This window comes from Sturnus vulgaris, chromosome 3 (assembly GCF_052056855.1).
Source record: "Sturnus vulgaris isolate bStuVul1 chromosome 3, bStuVul1.hap1, whole genome shotgun sequence".
Classification (NCBI taxonomy): Eukaryota; Metazoa; Chordata; class Aves; order Passeriformes; family Sturnidae; genus Sturnus; species Sturnus vulgaris.
The window spans coordinates 66,999,585-67,024,924 of record NC_142245.1 but is presented as its reverse complement, the minus strand read 5'-3'; the positions used below and the strand labels follow the sequence as shown (position 1 = coordinate 67,024,924).

The following is a 25,340-nucleotide window of genomic DNA, read 5'->3' as shown; positions in this document are numbered from 1 at the left end:
AAAAAAAAAGGAAGTGCAAAATCAGAAATTAACCTGAAATTTTCAATTTATTTAATCCTCCTTCAACTCAGGCTACCTCACATTCAGGAGAAGTTCAAGGCAAACCCTCCAGCACAGGGAGAGTTAGTTTTGACTTCTACCTCCAGACCAAAACAAATAGGAATAAGTTTTCCAAAGGCACAAGTGGCATGAATTTCCTCTGGGTGCAGGGATTCTAGCCCACATTGTCCAACACTATCACTACCATTTAGCAGAAAATTTACCTCCTGTTTGTCTAAATGATAGGGTTGGTTTTTATTCCTTGCTCAAGGTTATGCTTCATAAAACCAAATCCTACAAAAGCCAGGGAGAGACAGGCTGAAAACCAAAACACAGCCAACACCTGGACATGGTAAGTGTTGGGAGTGGAAAGAGGACTTAAGAGTCTCAAAACCAGAGAGCAGGCAGTGAAAGGCTGGTTCAGGAAGCTGTATCTGGAATGTGGAGCATTTACCTCTAAGCCTTAAATTCAAACCCTCCCCTGACAAACATCTACCCAGACCTGCTGCTATGTGATACCAGGCGTTAATCTGTTATGTGAAATGAATTGGCTTGCTCAGATCCTCGCTTATCCATCTTAAAAACATGACTGCTGTCCTTCACCACAACTGAGCATCTTAAAAAGCCCTTAGTGACAGCTGGGAGGAATCCCCTGACTTCTGATTTTTCAATTATATTTTTCATTAAAATGTTAGTGTCAAGTGAGAATGTGAGTAGAAAAATTGTTTCAAAACCACTTTTCATCAACCTGTATACTTGTGGTTTTCAAGTTGAACAGAGTAATTCTGTTTTTTCAAAAGGATCCATTTTAAGAATCTAAAAAGTGGTAGTGGCTTCCTAATACTCTGAATTACTTCATCTGCTTACTTTCAGGTGTACTGGTTATTGATGACACTGGAAATATAGAAGGAAAAGGACTGAATAGAACTCAAAATAAGGTTAAATAAATGTTTTTCCTTCTCCTGCCAGCAAAGTGTCTCTCATGTTGAATTCCAGCCTTGGATACTGGAAGCCAAACTGTCTTCTTTCTGGTCATGCTTGTTGGTAGGATATCCAGGCAAAAACCATGAGATCAGGTGCTTTGCTTCATCAGGTTTGCAATTGGGCTCTCATGAGCAGAGCCTTGTGGAAGAAACAGCCAGTCACAGACCAAGAAAGAAACAGGAAATGCTACATAAATAATAGACTCACAGAATGTTTTTTGGGCTGGAAGGGACCTTCAAGGATCATCTAGTCTGACCTGCCAGCCATGTGCAGGGATATCTTCCACTACATCAGGTTACTCAAAGCCCCAGCCAACCTTGCCTTGAACACTTCCAGGGATGAAGTATCCACAAGTTCTCTAGGCAATCTTTTTCAATGTTTCACCATCCTTATTGTAAAATAATTCTTTCTTATATACAATCTAAATTTACCCTCTTTTAATTTATGAAACAAGAACATTGTGAGTGTGGATTCTGAATATTTTTGTTTTGTTTCCTATGACCAATCTCTGTCTTTCTAAATAATTATTTTTGCTTTATAGAGTCATCCAGTTTTGCTATGGAGTAAGGACATTAACTTCTGCCAAAACTGTAATTCAGTACTGTAATTTTCTCATTTTAATTATATTCCATATTTTTATTTCCTAAATCAAATTACTTGGTGATTGGCTTAAAATATCAGTACTGGTATTTTTCACTAAGTGTTTAATTCAGATAGGCTTTAGGGTTCTAATGACAAAAACGTTCATGCTCTCTCAGAATATATCTGCAGATTTTACATGTACAGCAACTGGTGACATGACATTTAGCTTTTGAGGCATGGTGTGACATCCAAAGTTTTAAGTTATATGGCACAAATTTTCATTAGCTCAGAAATGAATGAGACCAGCCAAGAGGGTGAAAGACAGCTTAACATGCCAAGATACATGTAAGTAAAAGATTGAACACATTCCTATATTTTCTGGGGAGCCAAACAAAGGCTAGCAAATAGTGCATCACTTCAGCATGAGAAAGAGACCCAGAGGATTCCTCTATTTCATGGGGAAAGCCAGTCAGGAAAAAATGAAAGTTCCAAAAATAGCATTAGCTAAAACTTTATGTAAGGTTTAAGAACCAACCTTTACACTAGATGTATCTACACCCCTACGCTTGGCACCTGTGTTTTATCTGGGGGCAACAACCAAATGCCCAACAGAGCTGCTTATGTGGGGCTAGCTAGAATTCAAGAGCCTGGAAAATCAAAAAACTAATATTCAGTATCTGATATTGGAGGCAGAATGTGAACATTCCTGAAATGCACAGAAGCTACAGGCATTACCAATTCTTTTCTCACATGAAATGGGAAATAAGATTGATGTGTGATTTCCTTAGAAAATAAGAAAATTTGTCATGATAAAAGGCCCGTGATTTAATCTGATGCATTCTGTGCAAGGCCTTCTTCTCTCTCACTCTCTTTAGTTCCTCCAGGGAATCATTCCCAGAAACAAATAGCAAAAAACTTTTAGTTACCAAACTAAAATTTCTTATCAAAGTCAGATGAGTAAGTTTGTACAGGACCGAGCATTCAGTGAAACTGCAGCTTCAAGTCAGCAAATGTCCTGGTTCTTGTACAAAATCTCTGGACTGTAATCCATGGGCTTTCAGGGTCTATGTTGAATTAGCTCAGTTCAGTCCAAACCTTGCATTCTCTTGCATGCAAGCCTCATACCCAGGTGGCTGTGCCATATGTGAATCTCTGAATGCAAATGTAGTTACATTCATAGATCAATTCATGTTTCAATATATCTGTGTCTCATTCATTCATCCCAAGCCACGTTTTCAATTCTTTACCAAGCTTTACCCAGCCACAGTTCTCTGGGGAAAAGCAGGTGATTTGTTCCTGGAGTAACAACTTGTGGAGGCAAGGGGAAGGTTTTTTCCCCCTTCCAAATAAAAACCAAACAAACAATCGACTTCCTTCATGCTTTTACAGCCTAAGGTTTCTGTGCCAGCCCTACTTGCACTTGCAGCATAGGCCTATCACAGATTCCTAAACACTTTTCAGCTGAAGTACTTTGGCCTTTGAACTCTCTTCCTATCAGTGATGGCTTGTTTAGTCAAATGACAATGAGCAAGCCAAAGTGCCGAGGAGACAATTACTGACTGCTGATGTCCTGATACAGGTTCAAAACCACGAGGAGGGAAGCAGGAATGTCAAGAATCTCGGCATGCCATTAATGACCTAGCAAAGCAGCAAAAAGCTGTTTACTCTGCTGACAGAAGCTGCATGCAGGTGCTGAGTGTTCACCAATTGAGATAAAAGATGGTACAAGAGTCTAAACTCTAAGTCAAAGAGCTCTTTGGCTTTCAAAAACTACTATTAGGCACTGATCCTACATGTTACAACAGGCAGACCAGTATTTAAGACTTATCTACTATGCTAAATTCAAGATCTGGGACCTTAAAAATTATTTCAACCAAAGTTTTCTTAATTTTTCTGAAGATCTGGTCACTCGTTTTAAGGCAATTTATGAGCCTTTGCTTAAGTTTGAATGTCAGACTAGTACATGGATATAGCTGCCTCCTGTGCTTTTTTATTCACAGGACAGCTGCCAGGAATTTTTTGAGGATACCTTTCTCAGCAGAAAATATTGCAATTAAAATTCCTTTAGGTTTTCATTTGTTCTGTGACTTCCAGTTCTCCCTCTGTTATTAAAATAAAGTTCTAATCTTTTCAGTTCTTCAATTACTCCAAGTGCTAAAGCTTGGTTTGGGGTTTTTTTTGCTAACATGATATTTCAGCTATATCTACGTAATGATAAATAATCACTTTCTCTTCAACTCAGAACGTGGTAATTGGTGTAAGAACTATCATGGAGATCGTGGCTCGTCAATCACAGAATTATTCTCAAGTCTTTTCCTCAGCCCTGGGAGTAAGAATTTTTCACTTTCAGTGGCCTCTCCTATTTGTAGGACCAGCTGTCATGTGCATTGCTGTGACTGCTTATGTTGAGTAGGTGATAAAGAAATTGAGACATGAAATTAGACTATACTGAGTGATTGTTAAGCTCATGTTCTTCTTCCTCCTTTATACACCTCTGGTAAGAATGGGCTTGATCTGCTTGATGTATTTATTTTATTCAGTTAATTGCAAGAATTTTGCAATTGAACACGAGTTTTGTGCTCAAGACACAACAGAAATTGAAGGCTTTGCTTATCCAGTCCAGCGAAAGACTAACCAGAAGTGCAGACTTTCCTTTTCCTATACTGCTTCAGCTTTTCTTCTTGGCTTTTTTTGAGTTCTCTCTACAAAGAGCAGAGTTTATTTTTCACATATGTTCCAATATTAGTCTATTCCTCCACCTACCATTAAGAAAGAGTTTTATCCACAGTCACAGACACATGATGTAGAGAGACAGATAAAATCTTTCTCAGAGCCATCTTAACTTCTAACCAATACCTTCAGATACTCTCAGCTTGTTCTCACAGTACTACCAGATCCATGCCTTAAATTCTTACTCACAGGCTGGACTACTGGATGAATTAGTACTAGGTTGGCCAGTTTTATTGGAAACAAAAGTGGAGGATGTTGGGCTCCTCACAGGCAAGACTAACCTTCAAAATTATGACCAACTTATGACCAAAGCCTCTTGTTTTTTATAAATATTATCAACAACAATTAAACAAAATTAACTTACAAGTCATCAGGACAATTGTTTGGAGATTCCAGCCTTCCTCCTGATCGCACATGGTGTAAAACTTCTGTGTTGGAGAAACCTGGATATGGCTGTTGACCCAAAGTCAATGTTTCCCACACTAGTACTCCAAAAGCCCTGGGAAACACCATGGAAAAAAAGAGAAAAATTAATAACCATAGTCATCATGTGTCTCCTTTTAACTGTCAGATTGTGTCTAATTGAAGAATAAGACTCAGAAAAGTTAGGAGTAAGAAGACTTAATTTGATTTTGTCCCTAAGCCAGCCTCTGAAATATTTAAGCCAGCTAATATCTAAGCCAGCTAAAATAAATGTGTAGAAATGAGCACTGAGATGCATCTCAGAAGACACTGAGTGCCCACATCTTCCCAGGCAACACTCAGGTTGAACATGTCCTCATATAAACAAGTGTTTTGAAATCTCTAGAGGTGTGGTTTAAAATGGAGAAAGACAAGTTCTTCTAAGCACCACTTGTGGACCAATCAGCACCTCATTTGGTTTGGCACAGAATACTTAATTACTTTCTTAGATAAGTGCAAGAGTAGCAGTCAAATAGATGGGTGCAGGCACGGGGACTTGGACAAGGCCCGTGGGCTGAATATGTGTGGCCACTGAAATCTAAACTTGTGTGAATATCAGGTTTCATGGATCTGGTTTAATCTGGGTTTCTTTTTTCCATGTCTCCTGACAGTGGGTCTCTGCTTCTTCACAATAAACTCAAAGCGACTCAAATACACACTTTTAGCAAACTTTCACCAAAAAAAAGTACTGTGACCTTCCCCTGACGATGCTGCAAAGTCTAGTCTTCAAAATAAAGAAGTCACTAAATGAGGGTGAAACTGAAAGGGCAAAGTATTTGGCTGTGGGAAGAAAATGTCAATAAACCTAATGGAAAACAAAATAGAACAGTGTGCAGGCAGTCAATTCACTGCCCAATCAAGCAAAAACCACATTGTGGGCCTGGTACAACTGTAAAATTGTTTGAGTGACACTATTTCTTTCGAGCCAAAATCCAAAGAGCTCAAAGCATAAAGAAATAAATCCATGAAATATACTGTTGTGGTGTCAACTATTTCATTAGATCATTAAAATTTCACTGAGGAGGAAATCTGCCCTAGCCTAAAAATTATTAGAGATGACAATATACAACCCTGTAATTCCTCCTCTAAACCAGTATTTTCTTGCTGCAGAATTTAGTGTGATTATCCCCACAGCTGTGTGGCTGCTATAACTCACCAGACATCAGAGCGACTTGTAAAGACACCATCAATAAGGCTTTCAGGGGCCATCCATCTGACAGGGAGTAGACCTTCTCCTCTTTTTCTGTAGTAATCATTTTTATAGACATCTCTGGCAAGTCCAAAATCACCGATCTTTACTATCCGGGATGGATGCCCATATTCCTTCTCAGACACAAGGCAGTTGCGAGCAGCCAAGTCCCTGATTTGTAAGGCAGAGAAAAGAGGATGGAGTTAGCATTGCAGAAAAATTCAGGTCTGTAAGTCATCTAGCTCAACATTCTCTTCAGATCTCTTCAACCCCAAGGTTGGATCAAGTGATTTAGGGCCTCACCCAGTTAAGTCTGGCATATCTTCAAGACTGGAGATGACAGCCTTTCTGGACAACCTGTTTCAGTGATTGATCTGGGATGTTGTGAACAGTATTATCTAATTTCCTTTGTTGTAAGTTGTGCCTGTTGCTTCTCATCTTTTCCCTGTACCTCTCTGAGAAAATTTGGCTCTGTGTCCTCTAAAGCTACCCATTAGGCAGACAAAGACAGTACATGGATCTTCCATGTGTCCTTCTCTCTGTTGCACAGGATATGATTCATGCCTAGGGTGCACTAAGTCCTTGGTTCAGATCTTAGAGGAGCCCACCATTTTGGGAGAGAACTGTGAGTGATATCTAGCAGAAAAGCACAGAGTTAGATTTTACTCCAGTGCTCTCTCCTGTCATGTTACATTGTGACATCCTTCTAGGCATTTTTTCCTGGGTAAGATAATGAGTGCCAATACTGTAGGTAACCCTGGGAAGATTAAGGAATTAAGTTCTGTACCTGTGTATAAAATGCATTTTCTCTAAATAGACACAACCTTTGCAAACATCCAAACATATATCCAAGAGGTCCGTGACTCTCAGTAAAGGGCTCTGGAGCTACAAGAAACAAAGACAGAAGAACTTAGCTCTTTCTTCCAACTTTACCAACTCAGAATGACAAACTCCCCCAACAAGATTTCCTCATTGAAATGTATTTCCCCATTTGAAATGTATAGGATTTTTCCAAAAGAGTTAAAGCACAGGTGCAAAATCTCAGTATGTCAGTCAAGTGAATGCTAATTTGAAGGAGGGTAAATTACCAAATCACTGCACTGTGAGGAAGGTGAACACATCCTGTTTGATTTGCAGCTCAGAACACCCTAGGACTTTCAGAGCTGTGGAAGAAACAGGACCCTAGAAATTTCCTCCCACTATCAGATCAGATTTGTTTGTTGCTGTATTAATCAGTGTAATATATTTTTCTAGTAAAACACGTGTATATGCACTTCAGTAGAATTCAACACTGACTCTGGATTTGATCTGACTATGTAAATTAAATATACAACTGCTATAGTGGTATAAAATTTCATTTTGACCTCCAGTCATACTATCCATATTCCTAATCTGCACACTAACTGGAGACAAATTATTCAAAGAAAAAATACCCCTCTGTGATTCCTAATAGACCACATACATGACCACCATTATTTATTACCACTTTCAAAAGGATAGTTTATTATTTTCACAGTGAGAAATCCAGCAGATTGAAATCTCATGACTGAAACTACAGTTTTGGTCAGTGATCTAATGACATTCAATCTTCTTGATCAGCATCACTGATTGCAAGGTCAGCACTGAACACTGAAGTCCCAGGGTGCTAAGGAAAAGCTAGGTCAGACCTTGCAAGTACAGAAACAGCTGAACATCAGCATGAATTTTTAGAAAGGGAAAAACTGAGAAACTGTGGGCAGTTACAGGTTAAAAATATGACTCTCATGGGCTTTACCTTTTTCTTTCTGGCTCCTCGTAAATAGCTCAGTAGATCCCCTCCCTCCATCAGCTCCAGTATAAGATACTGAGGTTCATTTAATAGACACACACCAAGTAACTTCAGAATGTGGGGATGATCAAATTTGCTAAACAGAAGGAAACAACTGTAAGATTACATATGAGAAATCCAGCTGGTTGATAGCTAACAGAGTGTTTATAGTTGCAAACAATGAATGAGCAGTTTGGCCTTTACAATCCTGCTTCTATGAACAACATGATTCAGTAGCTCTCAGTGCCTGGATTTGTTCAGTCATGGGGAGAGTTCAGGGACATCCTTCCAAAACACAGGCTTACACTGTCTTTGACAGGCACTCTAAGGCATGCACACATATTAAAAAGAACACTTCATCATATTTCCAGGAAGAAAGTAGCCAAATGGCAATTTCTTCTAGGAATGAGTCATCACCTGTATATTAAAGGTATCTACATTATTTTAATAGAGTATTTTTACTGCTATATTCACAGTAGAACTGATCCAGAGAAATACACAAAAGCAAAAGCACGAGGTGCAATATATTATTTTCACAGTTCAGATAGGGACAGTTATATACAGTACATTTGCAAGGGGAACAAAATACATATGAGGAATACTTCTAAGTATACTAGCAAGTGTTTGTGTGTGTGTCTAAGACAGGGATTACCACAGAGCAATCAGTACTCTCAGTACTGCAGGTATTCTTCAAAGAATGAGGAATATTTATTGCCTCTCTCAGTGCCTGTGTTTTTTCAATCACTTGTGTTAGAAAATGGTTTTCCCCTCTCATGCTGCGTGAGAGCACTTGCACAAGCGGTCAGAGAAACTTGACTCTATTGGGAGAATTGATGGTGTCCAAAATGCTGTCAAAGCTGCAGTGTAAACAAACAAGAGAGGGACATTTTCCTTCTAATCTCTTTCAATTCACCTAATCTCAGGTGTGGGCAAAGACTCTTGCAAAAAGTGCAATTTAGAATTTGACAGTTCCCCCCGGCCCCTAGCACATACCTCTCAATCAGACAAACTTTGGCACTTTCAGGAACAAAAAGAGGGGAAGGAACACCTGGCACTTTCCTTTGCACCCAATGCAGACCTTTCTCCACTGAACTGTCATTCCTTACTTCCCGAGGGATGGGACAGACACAAGAATTTCCTACCTATATTTGCACACAAATGACTCACCAATAACCAACATTTTGAAATAGAGGCAACTCAATTTTCCCTTTGCTGCATAGCAATAAAAAGGAACAAATAGTTCCGGCTTAACTGAGCCAGCATGCATAACATTACAAGCCAAATTTTAATGAACATCCAAAAAAGCAAGCAAAATAAAAGTTGCACTTACATATCTTACAACTTGCATCTTATACACCTTACCTGTTTATAAGCACTCAGGTGCACTTATTTCTCCTTTCTACCCTTGGTTTAATTTATGAGACCTTACAGATGAATGTCAAGTAAAATCATTAAACCCTCCATGATGGAATTAAATAATTATTTTTATATAAAAAATGAAATATTTATATAATATAAAATATATATCATTATTATTATTATTATTGTTGTTGTTGTCATTGTTGCTGCTGCTGGTGGTGTTTTTAATGACTATGGGGTTTATCTAATACTTAAACTTTTCTATTCTCTTAATTTCTGATTCATTGCATTGGTGCACACTTGGGGCCATGTCAATGTTTACATTTAAATGCAAAAAAATTTTCAATTGTATACTCTTCCAGGATTTCTGGGTTTGGATTATTATCTGCAACAAGAATTGGGAGAGCTTCAGAAACTTTAACTATGGGTTCATATAACTATGGGTTTATCATTTATGTACTACACAGAAAAAAACTGTGTTTATGACTGCTAGGTAGATTAAAGATGGATTATAAGGAGTTTACACTCTTACTCTTTATTAATTATTTGCACTTTAATGGCGTGGTTGAATTTTGGTTTTAACAAGCCTTTTACCTCATTCAGTTACAGTGTGTCATAAAAGGTAGAAAATGCAAGATATATCTTTTAAGTGTGTAACCGTAAAAAAAATTTGAATGTTGTGAAAATCAATTTCCAGTTTAATAATACCACATTTTCTGTGCAGAAATAAATCCTTCATTTTTAAAAAATTGCTTCTACTTCTGCATGCATGAAATAAAAGTCAAAGAAGTGGAAAAGTGCATCTGAAATCTAAACTACACTCTCATTCTTATACTACCAGTTGAAACCTTCAGTTGAACTTCTTGTTTCTGGAGACACTCTAGAAAACATGATTTCTAGCTGAAACACAAACCTTATTATGAGAAATTCTTGCAGGGGTGACAGATGCATAATTTAACACTACCTCAATAGAAGGGGTATGTGGCAGCCCCTAGTGGCACATTTTTAAAAAATATTTTCCACTGTAAATTACAACTTTAGGCATCAGTTTGTTCTAATTTGTTTCTTTCAGTAAAATGGGATTAGCTGAATTTTGATCATTTGCCTTTAGCAACTAACTTGGTTTAGGGGAGCAAAGCTACTGAAATACACCACTACAATCTCAAATAAATCCATGATATGAGTATATTGAACTTGCAGTCTATACCTTAAATTTTGCTTATCAAATTTATAGTTTTAGTTCCATTATATTAATCAGTAGTGATTTATTTGTTTGGCAGAAACACGAGAAAACCCCAAAAATGCCAGAGTAATCTATTTAGAGGAAAGTGCTGCTTTCATTCCTCTGGGAAGACACCACCCTCAGATGACACCAGCTTTGAAGAGTGCCCAGGGACAAAGCTGCCCCTACCTCATTAAGTGTGCCTCCTTCAAGAATTCGTTCTTCTCCTGGTCTGTCGCACCCTTCTTCAAAGTCTACTCAACAGAAAGCAGAAGTGACATTTGGTCATCATCACCCTTATCACATGGCGCTTATGTAAAACAATCAGACACAGATGTGGCCTTAAATACACATTATTTTCCAGAAATCATTACAAGGCTGAGCTTTAAGAGATCTGCAAAAAACACTGCAAGGAAATACCCAGATCAGCCCAACACCCATTTCTCAGGTAAAACCTCTGAGACAGATCTCTCTGCCCATCTCATTCTGTTGCCAGAGAAATACACAGCTGTGATTACCTTGACTGCTACTTTGGATTCTCCATTTCCATCTGCCAGGATATCTATTGCAGTCCCTTCATATACCTCTCCAAATGCTCCACTTCCTAACAATCTGCATAAGTTGAGTTTGTCCCGAGGGAAAGCTGGCAGGGATTCAATCTCTGCTTGAGAAGGAAGAGTGCTACAAAACAGCAATAATAGTCATGTGTTCATACCTAAGGATGTCTGAAATTCTATCAAAATTCAAATGAAGCTGGTACTATTTGTCTCATCAGGCACATTTAAGGAGAGCTCAGGGGAGGCCTGGATGATTTGGAAGTTACTGGAAAACACCAGGTCTTCTTCCTTCCCTGTGAACTTGTTTTTCTTGCCAAAGTGACATGAACAATGGGCTGGGGGCAATCCAGGCTGGGCTGAGATTCCCAGAGGGGAATCATGGCAGGGCATCATTTGGAGCAGATCTGCACTGCAGCAAACATGCAGATGCAGCTCTTAACTCTACCTTGAGGTTTCAGGGATGAGTGCCCTGATGAAAATTGGTCCAGGGAAGACCTCTTAGATGTTGCTGTCCTGAAAACACATTTGCTCTGAGGACATACCGTACAGCATAACAGGCATTGGCTAGTCCCACTGTCTCAGCCATCCCCCTGAGTTGAGCTAGTTCTTTATCTTCCTTGATAAACACTATCTGTCCAGGTAAGGCCGGTTTTCTGGATTTCAATCTTTGCTTCCATACTGGAATAGAAAAGGAGACCATTAGGTGTTTCACTCTGAGAGCATCCCAGTGTGTGAGCACACTGAAATGCTACAGGTTTTATGTTACTTTGTTTAACATCAACCCCCCAACTGCTCATGTTAGCAAGTCATTTCCACCTGGCCATTTTTTTCCCATAAAACACAGGCAACTGCTCATTGAGCTGACAACTCAGTCAGGTATCCACTTCTGTGTGTGACAAAACTCCATGGAAAGAATGAGGATTGAGAGGACAGGACCATCACATGTCCTGTCATTTGCATCTCAGGGTAATCATTACATCCTTTCTTCAGGGACAAAGCTTAAGAGAAAGAAAATGGGACCCTTTGGAGAATAAACTTGAGAATTGTAAGGTGCAAGTTTTCAGAAGGACACACACAAACATTACAGTTCCTTAAGCACTCCTGTGCTCTCCCTGCCAGTAATCAACAGCAAGAAATGCCTGAGAATTGAGTGATTTCCATCCTGTCCTTAACACCAAAAATATAATTCGCCATCTCTAGGGCCTCAAAAAATGAGAATATACAAATTCCTGGCAGCTCCCAACCTAGGGAGGGAGCAATTTCCTAAATCTGGAGGCCAATCATTTCCCACCATCTGAACTGCCTTTCAGCGAGGCCTGGCAAACCAAGGGTAAACAAAAAACTCAATCACATACCAAAACCCAACAGCATGACCACAGTCAAACACAGCACAATTCCAATCACAGAAGCAATGGCAATGATGGTGCCTGTGGAGATCATATTATCTATTAAAGAGAAAGGGAAATTTGCTTAATTACTGTGTATGCAAGCACGGTCAATCCCACAGAGCAGAGCACACCTGAGAGAACCCTCTAGCTGCCTGCGATGCAAAAGTCTCCCACTGCACAAAGCTCTCTTGTAGGCTGTATGTGGGTGTGCATTTGGTCAGACTAATCCTTCTCCCCCAGGTTTGGGGAAGAACTTGGGTCATTCCTGTGACCTAATGTATATGCAGAAAAAGAAAATGCTGGACTGTTTGATTACTCAAGGTGGGATTTCCAAAAGCACCCACAAAGTGCAAGTCTAACATTCTGGCTGAAGGCAAGAAGTAATTCTGATATCTTTACCCAGTGTGTGAGCTTGCTTTTTTTCAAGAATCACACCATAAAGCAGAGTGGCAGAGCCACAGAGACAAAGTAATATAAATGAGCAGAAGCCCTTTTCAGGTCCAGTGTTCTGAGCAAAAGAGCCTGGATGAGCACTAGCAGCAGGGGACACTATATAAACATCACCACTTATTACGTATTAGAGACATTACTTTACATTTGCAGGAATATTGTTATTAAAGTAGCCAGTCTGTCTTCCTAAATTGACTAAATTACTATTCTAAATGACTATTTAGAATAAGAAAAAAAAAAAAAGATTAACAGAATACAGAAGTACAAGACATACCTTCACTCAAAATTATATCCATGCTAATGTCACTAAATTCACCAAGTCCCAGCACATTTGCAGCTGCTGCTCTGAACTGGAAAGTTCCTTCTAAGTTCTTGGCTTTCCACGTGCAAATACTGCCACAGGACCCATTGTAAACCACCTTCCACGTGGACTTCACATCACTGCTGTTGCCAGACTGTTTTCTGCAACATGCACAGCACAACACAGGAATGTCATTAATGCCACCAGGGCAGTTTACTGCTTCACCCCACCCCGTTATTTGCTTCATTTTCATGGTTTTCACAGCATTTCTCTGCCTGCATAAAAGTTCAATCTGGTCATGGCTACAGAGAAGAAAATTGTGCCAAGCCATTTCAGCAGTGCTAGGAATCAAACATCTTTATCTTGGCATTGGAAATGAAATATTAGAACACTTTAGACACAAAAAACTGTTCAGTATATGTCTGATTCACCTGTTTCAGTGTATGCCTCACAGCCAAGATTTCAAAATGTTCTTATTTAGCTTTCTGGGGAAAAAAAAAATTCTACTGTGCTAGAGATTTTTGCTCTTCCAGACCCAGAGTAATTCAGTGTGTCTTGTGCATCAGGTTTCACAAGCTAAATAGGAAACGAGTCATTGGCAGTGAAGATACCATTCTTTAGCTAGCCACTTTCCCATAGTATCTGCTGACTGCTGAGTGTATTTCTTCCCTTCCCCATTGGACTGAGATTGATTGCTCACAATAAATTCAGAGCTGATTATTCACCAACCAAAAGAAGACCATGTACTTAAACTTGAAAGGCCATATCTGAAATATCACTTCATGTCACACAACACCATAATACATCATGTGAAATGACCTTCATGAGCAAGTCACTCATTCTCCCAACACAGTTTAATGAAGAAAAAAGGCCAAACGCTTCTAAACCAGAAAGACATGGGAAAACTATATATTTATGCCCTTGGTGTGTACATGTTGCCACTAGAGCTGCATGAAAAATGTTTGCTTAAAAGGGCTAGGCAAACATTTTCTAGAACGTTAGAATCTAGAATGCAACTGACCTAACATTTTTCTATCTGATATGAAATTCAGTCAAAAATATCAGCATGTGCACATTCAAACTGCAAGAGAAAAGCTTATTTCATTAAAAGACCATCTCAGTGATGCATTACAATTCCAGAGTTGAATAAGAAGCTGGAGTCTGGAGAAGAGAGCAGCTAATGCACAGCCCTGGCCCAGACCAAGGGACTGACCTTCCCTTACCTATCTGCTGTAAATAAGGTAGAGATTGTCTCCTGGCATATAAAAATTACTGCTTTCTCAGAGCATGCAGGCCTGTGCTCCTGCATGCTCACAGAACTGTAAGAAGCTTACAGCACCAGGAAAATATGTCTGGGTGAAAACTTATATAGGTAAAGCATTTCCAGCTCCAGAGTGCTGTCAATCCTTAGCTTTCATAAGCACGGAGGAAGAAATAACGGCTGAGTTTAGAAAACTGTTTCCCTCCATCAGTAATGACTTCAAACAATCACTGGAATATTTCAGAAGATGGACTTCCCTAATTTTAAAATAATGCATCAATTAAACATTGCACTGACTGCTTTAAAGAAATCTCTCCAGAGTCATGGTCAAAAAATTAGAAGTTCAAAGTCATTGCCCACAGCAATATAATCTAACCTGCCCAATCAGCCCTTCCAATGCCAGTGCAGAAATAAGAGTGAGCTGGCACTCTAGTGTGACATCAATATCCCAGGCAATCGGTATTTGATGACAGAGCACTTTAAAAATTATACAGTCATCCCACGTGGGTGGGAATACTTTATTTCTGGCAATATTATAACACCTTCCTTGAGCCCTCTGAACAGTAATATATTTTTACATATATTTTAGCCAAAAATACATACTACATGTAAGTTGAGATTTGTGATTTGAAATTATCTCTAAATCTTCAATTCACTGACATAGATCCAAATATATAATTGTATTTCAAGATTGCTCTGAAAATGTTGTTAGTGTTTATTTTCCTTCTGTGTTTTCCAGAATTTCTGGTAATTTTGGGTACTTGGTTTATATAAGAGAGAGATCCCAATGGGAAGGGCCTTTTTCATCATATATATTTCATTTTCCCCACTGGAGCCCACCTGAAAAGCCCTGCACACCCAGATTTGTTCTGGGCTGCTGCCTATGGGAAGAGTGCCTCATGCATTGCTTACCTGCTTTCTAAGATGTAGTAGGTCAGTTTGCTTCCATTATCATCAGCCTTTTCCCACTGTAGAGAGTTTTTGGAGTCTTCTGCTCTTTTAGGAACTCCTGGCTTACCAGGAACACCAGCTTAAGCCAAACAGGGGAAGAAACAGAACCCTTAAAATGTGTTTGTAGCATGACAAAAGGCCAACAGGCACAGAGAAAGATTTCATGTGCACATAGGTGTTTAAACATACAAAAGGAAGGAGGATCTATATTAATAATCCTCATAGAGAACGAATCCTTGGCCTTCTCTTTGTGATGGATAAATTCCAAAATTTTTGCTTGCAGCCTTTCACCAGTAATGAGTTCCCTTGCATTATAGGCATTTCATTTCAGTTCCCTTCACTCTTTCCTCTGCTCCACTTGGAAATGAACCTCATTCCTTTCCCCCTATTACTTCTGAAGGTATGGAATTATGTCATTCATTCTTCAAACACACAGAACTGTTGGGTCTTAGTATAAGAAAATTGCCTGCTAAATTTTTGAAAATATTGCATTTAATATTCACATCCTGCAAAGAGTCTTAAAATCTTGTTATCCTGCATTAAGTGCTTACCTGTAGTTTTAAAGCTTGTTGAAGGGGAAGTGCTTTTCACTCCTGTAACATAAACTGCTGTTACTCTTACAAAGTAGTTGGTCCAAGGAAGAGTTCCTGTGAGGTTGCACACGTAAACAAGATTTCCTGTGCATGTAGTGTTCGCAGGAGAAAACCAGTCACTTTTTGTTGGCAACTAGAGAAATAAAATATCATTATGGTCAACTTTCTTGCTCTGCTGCAAGTGTGTCATAGTTCTATTCCTGGGTAGATTAACTACTTTGCCACCTCTTAATATCGTAGTGGAAATCTGACGCAGGTGCTCTTTCGACCCTGGGACTTTGTCCTCTCAGAGACCAAGGACACAAACCCTAATTTTCTTCTTTGTTTTCAGGAGACCTACAAGTCTTGGCAGTAACAAAGAACAACAGATTAAGTGCCTGCTTTACACAGCCAAAAGGAGCCTTCCCCTTATATTTCTGGATCATCGTGACGTGCCTATGAGTTCAGCTTGCCATGATGCAATTGAAAGGAGGTGGGTTAATGGAATTGTGATGTGACATTTTTTTTAGGGCAGGGAAATGTTTGGTGTAGGTCTATCAAATCTGATTCTCTATAGTAAAGAATCTGTGTGACCCAGTTTAGACATGGCTTTTTCTGTGTCCAGTGGTTCAGGTGTTGGAAGTCTCAAGTTTCCATGCATGCTGCTCTCACTGCAGTGCTTACTTCTAACTCCTTGGATCTAGTCTTCTCTCCATCATTTTCTCCTAACCTCTATCACAGGAAAATAAAATCCAGATAGTAGGTGGTAGGTAATATTTATTGCTGAAAACCCTTTTCTTCTTTTTCTTGTGCAGGGCAGACATAGAATTTGCAACTGCAAACCCAGTTGGGGCAGGGCAGTGAGGAAACAGGGATAGGACTGCTGAAACAGGAGACTCAGAAGGAATTCTGGTGAGGTCATCCAGGATGTCCTTTGGCACTATGGAGTACTAAATGCTACAGCTGCACTCCTCCTTGTTCCTGGCAAATGCTGACTCCATCCTGCCCCTGCTGAGCAGCTAAGACTGACATCACCATGCCCAAATTATCCACTGAGACTCTTCATGCACATCCTGCCACCCACCCTGTCCTGCTTAGGAGGACAGGATAGGTTAAAGTTTCTCTGATCTGAAAAACCCACCCCAAAACTTAGAGGTATTTTTACCTTTCGCAGCTCAAACCAGAAGCTGTTTTCATTGATGTGCAGGGGAGCTCTCCATTCTAGCTGGAAACTTGTATTTCTGGGGACTATGTTGATAGGTGCAGCTGGAGTCTCAAAAGTTTTTGCAATGACAGGGACACTTTCAGAAAACCAGCTCTCATCAGGATGAAAAGCAAGAACCTAGTAAGGCAATGGATGAACTGTACAATAGCAGAGCAGTTGGAAAGGCAGCTTTGCTATAGCAACACCAAGTGTTTGGAAGACTAACGTTTCAAACAAGATAGTATTCAGGCAATAGAGATAAAGGTGTAGAAAGGTTTTGCACCTCACAGCTGCTAGGTTATATACCTTCAGGTTGAAAGTTCTTGTCTGGGAGTACCTTTCCCCAGAGACTCTTCGTTTCTCATCTCTTCTCAGAATGAGAACCATCTCTTTCTAGATCTTTCTTAAATGCCACACATACTGACATGCAGATGTCACATCACATATTAGGCAGTGTTTTAGAACCACAGAAACACAAAGTCAAGAAGTGCCTTAGCACATTGCTTTTCCCTAAGCCACAGGCAAACATGACTTATGTTAGGTATGCATACTTGCATACACACATACAGGTAGTTAGGTATGTGTGTGTATATATATTTCCCATTATATCATCCAAATATTTAACAAAAACCCAAAATTAAATTAGGATCTAGAGATTACCTCCTGCCATCATCTGAATGTTCTCCCAACTCTTTAAATCACTCTATTTGTGATATCCAGTGCACATTCTGCAGACAACATGTTTACTTGGTTACTTTTGAAAATGTCGCTCTGATCATAAACCTGCTGTCCATATACATAATTTACTATTTTTTTTTAAGCCTCCATGTGTAAAGGGAGAGGCAGTACATTTTGTTCTTATGAATCCATGTTGCACACTTTTGTTTGTCCACTTTACAGGAGAGCAGTCTAAAGATTTGCAGGTTGAACAAACCGGTAAAACTACTTGCAATTATACCTTGAATGAGTTATTTGTTCCAGGCTGGAGCCCGCTGACAGACCAGGCGAGCATCCCATTTGAAAATTCACTTTTTTGCAAAGGCGTCGCTGGGACAGGAGGCAATAAATTGACAGAGATTTGATAGCGGATGGATTCAAGGGGCCCATTTGGCTTCAGAGGTTCACTCCAAGATATGTTGATGGTGGTGTCAGACAAAACTAATGTTTTAATAGTGTCAACTGCCTCTGGTACTGAAACAGAAAGAAAAATTAATCTCCCTTTTAGAGGAGTCAAGAAATGTCACCAAGGTAAGAAAAGAAGGATATAAATGTACTAATATGATTCATTCACGGGACTTAAACTGTACTCATGTAAAACTCATGTCCTGGTATAGCCAGTCAGCTGCAGACGAGTTCAAAGTATTTTGAGAGACTTTTAGTATCTTCTTGCCAAACGTAATTTGCAAGCAGACAAAAAAACCCCAAAACTGAACAACAGGAAAACATCTGCTGTCCTATACCTCTACATTTATAGCTATATCACAGAATTCCTGCTCCCTCTTAGTTTCCTAATCAAGATGTCAGATGTGAGTTTAATATGGTGCTTATTTGAATATGCACACCAAAAAAACCAACTTGTGCACTATTCATATTGGAAAGTCTTTTCTTGAACAGAAATTTGTGAGGGAAGAAAATCTAAAACTAAGCATTATTTCCCATAATTTACAATTTTTCTCAGAAATAGAGAGTCTGGCTGAGCTGTGTAAGGAAGAAACTAGGTTGCTGGTCAGATGTCCATACCAGATGGTTACTTACTAATTGTTCTGGAAAAATAAACCCTTCCTTTGAAGCTTTAAGATCATAGACTTTGTAATGGTATATGGCATGTCCCTACTCTGCATAAAAAAATTCTTTATTTCCTATTGAGCTGTCCACATAGGTAAAAAGTTAACAAGTCATTACTTATCACTTATCACATAATTTATGTTCCCAACATATCAAAATGATGAGTCCATATGTTTTAATTCATTCCTAGTTGCAAGACTATAGATTCTACAGAAACTAGACTAGGAAAGAAGACAAATTTCTCATTTGTCCAGCTAAAACATATGTGGAGTAAGAGTGACACTCTGTGGCAAGAGCAATACATTAATTATCGTCCTCTTTTTTTCATTCCCTCTAGCTTGCTATTTGATGGAAAGCACGAATTATTCCAAGCTTCTTTCACTTCATTAGAGAATTGAGAAAAAGGCAGAGGGAATTCACACAGCTTCAGAGGTGTTAAATAGTGTACACACTTCAAGAGGCTCTAGCAGCATCTGATTACAATTTAAACTGGCAGTTACATTCATGAAATTGAGAGCATAAGTATCAGGACACATATACCTTCTATTTCCAGCTGGCTGGAAGTTTTTCAACAAATTGTGTAAAGCTCTGAATGCGGATACAAATACCTATTCAAAATGCTCAGGATTTGTAGGCTGGGGTGGGGCGAGGGTTTTTGTTGGTTTGCTTTGCTTTTTGTCTAAGATTTGATTTTCATCCAGATTTTTCATTTTGTCCCAAGTAGAGAAGCCTGTTTTGAGTTTCGTGTTTCATTTTAACATGAGACTAAAAAATTCTGTTTGAATAGAACAATCCAGTCTCCCATTTCATATTCTGCCTTTATGTTTCATCACTGAAAGGGTGTACATTGCTGCAAGATGGCACAATTTACCACACAAAAAAGTAATTGTGCCAATTCTTGTCACATCCCAATAGTATTTAATGTTATTCAATCAATGTGTCACACAAATTTTATATTACAGATGTAGAATCTCATGCAAAGAATTGAGATCTATTGATAGAAGGCTAAAATTATTGGGTGTTTTGGAGAGTTTTGTTTGTTTGTTTGTTTTTCTCCTTAGATTCCACAGGAAGGTAGAATCATCAAGGTTGCAAGAGACTTTTCAGACAATTAAGTCCAATTGTCACCCAGCACTACCACTGTAACCCCTAAACCACATCATCCAACACCAGGTGCCTCTTAAACACCTCTAGGGGTGGTGACTCCACCACTGCCCTGGGAGACCTATTCCAGTGCCTGACCACTCAAACAGTGTAAACATTTTTTCTGATATCTAATCTGAATCTCCCATCTCAGATAAAGGCCATTGCCTCCAGTCCTCTCACTGCAGGCATGGTAGAAGAGACCAAGTCACAATATTCAGAGATCCACATAGGATGGAAGGCTATTTGTTTGATGGTGCAGATGTCAAAGGATCTGTTAAGAGAAAAAAAACCAGCACAGCTGAACCAGAGAACTTTCGAAGTATAGCATGTCTGGATTCCATGAGAAGGGTGGCAATATGCCTGCACTTGTTTCACTTTCATTTGAAAGCTGAAAAGAAGTTCACCTTAAACATAGAGTTTTTAAGGGGAAAGATGTGACTGCTCCCAGGACAAAAAACAGGGAATGATCTGTGCATAAGACAAGCCACTGGCTTCAGGTGTGCTCTGCTCTGGGCAATGGTGGCAAAAAGAGAAGCAGATTATTCTATGAATGAGCCTTTAAAGAAACCACAGAGTGCCTCCGTAAGGAAAGAAAAAATGAAAATAGGACTCCTGGTGTGTACTTGTTGCCAGGTATTCTGCATAAAATATTTTCTTGGGCACAGTTGATCACTAGGGGAAAGAGACATTGAGGAAAGTAAGAAAAACACAGTGGTGGCTCTCCATACTTCAATTCCAGTTATCCCATCAACTTCTGAAGCAGCCAAAATCCAAGGAGAGGTAAAAGAAGGTAAGGGAAAACCTTAGGAGTCCTGCTGTGGCTCCCTCACTGCATGTCACAGCAATATCCACTTGCAGAGCTGTGCAGCCTGCACGGCTCTGTGCCAGCCACAGCCAGCCCTGATGCAGCCGGGCTGAGGGAGCCAGTGCCCAAGGGCCAAAGACTGCTCTGCCTCTGTTTCACTCCCTTACCCTCTCTCAGAAAAATAACTGCTCCAACTCTGCAGGACAAGATCCAGGCAGGAAAACTAATGAAGATGGGGACCACAGCATTCCCACATCCCAGTGAGTTCAACATCAAATATCCCTAGGTATGACCTCCCCAGTCCTTCAGCAAAACACAGATATGCTGTCATGTAAACTTGGGTATAATTCTGACTTTCTGACTTAGGAATGACAGAGGTGCCTAATGACTTTGCAAGTGAAGAGTTTATGTGGATCAAGCTGACACTGGCTGGTGACACCAGGCACAAGAGAGCAAAACTGATACAACAGAAGAGCAAGGACTCTGTATACTATGGGGAATAGCTACATCTCGAAATGGCTTTCCATATTTTCAGCAAAGGAGTTCAGCAGAAGCACTGAGAAAGTTATCTGAAGAGGAGCACAAATGCAGAGCCTCATAAAGACAAGTGTGCATGTACAAAATTACACATGCAAAACAACAAAAAGTGCTGAGCAAGGTCAATCTGTTGGGTTGGGGTGCAACATGTGTAAAAGCATAGCATGCACCTTTAGCATGATGCTTCTCTTTCTGGATGTTCAGAGCTTAAAGGAAACTGGCACAGTAGCTGCCCTACAGCTGCAAACAGGTAGAGTGAAGCAGGGAATGAGTAGAAGCATCTCCCTGCCCTAATTGAGGTATTTACAAGCACGAGAGGGATGTAGATCAGACTGTAGTATTCTCAAAGAACGAGGACTGAAAGGACACATCAAAATTCTTGAAATTAACTGAAAATGAGCTGTTTTCATTTGGGCCAAAAGTAAAAATGAAGCGTTGTTTCTTCAGCCTGGTTCACAACAAAACAAATCTTAGAAACAGCAATTATGAGAATGACATCAAGCCAAGAGAAAAAATCTTAATGCTGAATGAATATGTAACACAGATATTTAAACCTGCATAACCACACATTCAAATACAACTTATTTAAAGATGTGGTCCAAGGCAGAAACTGCAACTGTTTAGTCACTTGTAACCATAATTTATCTTCCCTCAGGAAGCCAATAAGCCAAAGCAATAAAGAATATATACAAATATATTGAATGAAACTTACAAATTCATCAAGTCTGCTTGCCAAAACCTCGTGAAGATCTACACAGCTTATATTTTAAGCAGACTATTTGTCTGCTTTCTGATTTACAACCCAAACCTGCATACACCTTTCTCTAACTGAGATGAGAACTCTGTACAAAATCAGAATAAAGTATGAAACAAACCTCCATATAGAGTTGTGCCGACTGTGCCTTCTCCCACAGGCAGTGCTCCCTCATCTGAATAGTAGTTTTTCACTGCAACTTGTATGGCATAACTTGAAAATGGCTGTAGGTTCTCTAAGACAGCAATAGGACCCTGATATTCCTGTAAGTCAAAATCAGAAAATAAACATGCATTCTTAGAAAAGAGACTCATATGTCAACCCAATAATCTGTCAATTAAATCTGTGTTTAAAAAGGAATACAGTAGTGTTTTTGCATAGTAATATGCTTTAGTGTTTAAAAAAAGAATGTTAGAATCACAGTTCCAGTAATAGCTCCCTACAGAAAAGAAAGCACATACCAAAAACAAGCCAAAATGTAGGGGGGTACTTGCACAAAGGAAAACTAAGGCATCTACCAATTACCAAATACCATGGAGAAAGTACAGTTACCATTGGGATGTAGAAATGGAAAAACTCACTGACAGAAAACTACAAAATGGTTCATAAAATCTCTAAAAGCGATATCACATTCCTTGTTCATAGATGATATCACATGCATTTCTGTGTGAAGTAGCCATACCAATGTGTTTTGTTCTGGAACAGACAAACATTGTCTTGAGTTCCTGCAGATGTTGGTCATTTGTCTGAAAAATACCAGGTACGTTGGTGTAGGCTGGGATATGCCAGGGCATAGCTGCTGCGGTGTGACAGATGGCAAGCTTAATGTAAAACTGGTGTTAGTCGTAGCAAGGATAGTAGGTTTCTCAGTGTCTGGCAAGAGTATCAGGCATCTTTTATCTAGGAAAGACATCAAAAGATTAAAATTTAAAATTATGGCTGGACCAATCCAAACTTGCATGGGATTCTACCACCCTTCATATGAGAAAGAATAACTACAAAGTATTTTTTCTGCTCTCACAACGAGAAACAGAAGAAAATTCCACCTGAAAGTACTTTATTTGATTACCTTCATAGATACAAAAACAGCGGTCCTCAAAGAAACTCTCATTTATATTTTATAAGATACAACTTTAATAAAGAATTTAGGTTCTTCTTGAAGTAGAAGATGGAAATGCAAATTGTTGCTGTGTTGTCAGGGCAATACATATTGATGAGCCCAAACTTGCCTGTTACAGGTGAGATAGATATGCTGAATAGATATTGCCTTTCTCTAGTAATTAAATGTTATCTGCTGTTTCTTCCAAACAGCTTTCAATGTGTAATGTAACAACAGATAATGAGAGACAAATTTGAGAGGTAGAAAAGGAGTCTGGAGGGAGACAACAATAGAAAACTACACTAACAGTTACTGAAAAATAACAAAAGAAAATTCCTCATCACTTGATGTACTTTCAAAAACAAAATAAAAATCTATTAAATAGACTTCCTGCTAAGAAGGAAGAAATTTAGGGATGTGCACAGGGAAGAAGGTACAAGAACCAGTGCTTGCCCTTAGGCCACAACAACTGACCTCATAGTCAAGATCTTTTCTCCCAAAGTGAGCAACCCTGCCATTCCTGCCAAAGTCAGATTCATGCATATTCCTCTGGATATATTTGCAGCAGTCAATGTAAATTAGAAAATCTCCGTGGGGATCTCTGGGTAGAAATAATCCATTTGGACTGAAATTTGGTTCTTCCTTTTCTGCACCAGCTAAGCCTGGGGCTCTTGCAGGAAACCCTGTCCCTGGGGAAAGGGATTGGCACATTCTGTACCAGGGCCAAACCAGGCTCCTGCACCAATGCCAAGCCCACACAGATCTCATAAGAACAAACATGCCCAAAATGTTGGCAAGAATAGCCTGAGCATTGGTCAGAGCAGCTGCAGGCAGGCAGGACTGCACCAGCTACCCAAAAGAATGTGAATTTTTTTATTCCAAAGAAGTTCATCTTGTTAAAATATTCATTTGTATATTTGCCAGGTTTTTTTGTGCAAAACCAGAGTTCAAGAATTATTTTGAATATATTCATCGTGGTAGTAGCTGTTCTGCATTTAAAATGATAATCCTTATAGGTACTATGAATCCTAATTTTCTATTAAGACTAATGTTTCATTTATTTCATTATCATTCTACAATGGTTTGTTTAAAATATTAGGAGTCCTAAGTGAAGCCTGGGTCTACTATAATGTAATCAGTAGTTGTCTCTTGGGCACTTCATTATAAATCACTTTATTAAGCAGAGTTCTTATCTCTTTGTCTTTGGAAGAATGGACTTTTTTTTTAGTTTTACATACTTGTGAACAAACTCAGAAATCTGTGTCATAACAGGGATCACTATGAAACTCTTGCCACAACACTGTGAAACATATTTGCTCTTTTTCTGTGCTATAACGTGCACCACCTTTTCTAAAACTCCAGATCTGACACAACTTTGAAAATAGGCAAAGCTTGGCATTAACAAATGGGCAATATTCATCATTGTGAGCTTCCACTGTAACCAACACAAGGCGAGTCCTTATATTCATCCTTTTTAAAAAGTGCAAATTGTTGAAGCAATGTTCAAATGCTCAAATCCATGAAGCATACTTTACATAAATACGCATAGCACAATCTGCAACTTAAATACATGCTCTGAAAGAAATTGGTTACATTCACAAAACAACCCAAATCCCCTTTACCTGGATATGATTGTGTTGCTGAGCTGTAAGCTAAGATTTTCAGCATATGGTTTGCTCTCTTGTGCAGAAAGTGTCTTCTGCTTTCTTTATTTGCTAGCCAAATTTCAGTGTATTCTTTCGTTTCAGTGGTCCAGTATATAAATTTCTGATCTGCAGTCAAGCTGCCAATTTTATTACCTGTAGGAAAACATTGCATAAATAAGTTTTATAGTCAACCTTGAGCAGATGATTTTACAGGAGCAGGCAGGTGCTTGTATTCACAGTGTGTCCATATAGGTATCTTGGACATACTGTATCCTCAAAGAACGCCCTTGAGATTTCTGATATTTTCCAGTGGCTCTCATGAAGCTGAGACACTGTTATTCCAGTTTACAGGTTGAAGGTGTTTAATTACCCATAATTATGAGAACTGCTATTCAATTAGCAAACACAAGAAACAAAACTCAAAAGCAAGAGATGTCTAAAGAAATGTTGCTCTTTTTTCCAAGATGAAAACCACCATTATCTGCCATGTCTCAGGAACAACTAAGTCAC

General features: G+C 39.1%; 1 protein-coding gene across 1 annotated transcript in view; it reads right to left on the bottom strand.

Moving 5' to 3' along the window:
- The window catches only part of ROS1 (ROS proto-oncogene 1, receptor tyrosine kinase), a 73,728-nt gene that overhangs the window by 15,823 nt on the left and 32,565 nt on the right, over positions 1 to 25,340 (bottom strand). Inside the window, exons 27-42 of the mRNA XM_088162838.1 lie at positions 24,807 to 24,983; positions 22,768 to 22,985; positions 22,207 to 22,348; positions 18,017 to 18,249; positions 17,020 to 17,196; positions 15,834 to 16,008; positions 15,244 to 15,361; positions 13,044 to 13,231; positions 12,287 to 12,376; positions 11,474 to 11,609; positions 10,893 to 11,055; positions 10,564 to 10,628; positions 7,761 to 7,890; positions 6,774 to 6,871; positions 5,954 to 6,157; positions 4,700 to 4,834 (exon numbers count right to left, since the gene is read on the bottom strand). Coding sequence (XP_088018964.1) covers positions 4,700 to 4,834; positions 5,954 to 6,157; positions 6,774 to 6,871; positions 7,761 to 7,890; positions 10,564 to 10,628; positions 10,893 to 11,055; positions 11,474 to 11,609; positions 12,287 to 12,376; positions 13,044 to 13,231; positions 15,244 to 15,361; positions 15,834 to 16,008; positions 17,020 to 17,196; positions 18,017 to 18,249; positions 22,207 to 22,348; positions 22,768 to 22,985; positions 24,807 to 24,983 — 2,449 coding nt within the window. The remainder of the gene's footprint in view (positions 1 to 4,699; positions 4,835 to 5,953; positions 6,158 to 6,773; positions 6,872 to 7,760; positions 7,891 to 10,563; positions 10,629 to 10,892; positions 11,056 to 11,473; positions 11,610 to 12,286; positions 12,377 to 13,043; positions 13,232 to 15,243; positions 15,362 to 15,833; positions 16,009 to 17,019; positions 17,197 to 18,016; positions 18,250 to 22,206; positions 22,349 to 22,767; positions 22,986 to 24,806; positions 24,984 to 25,340) is intronic.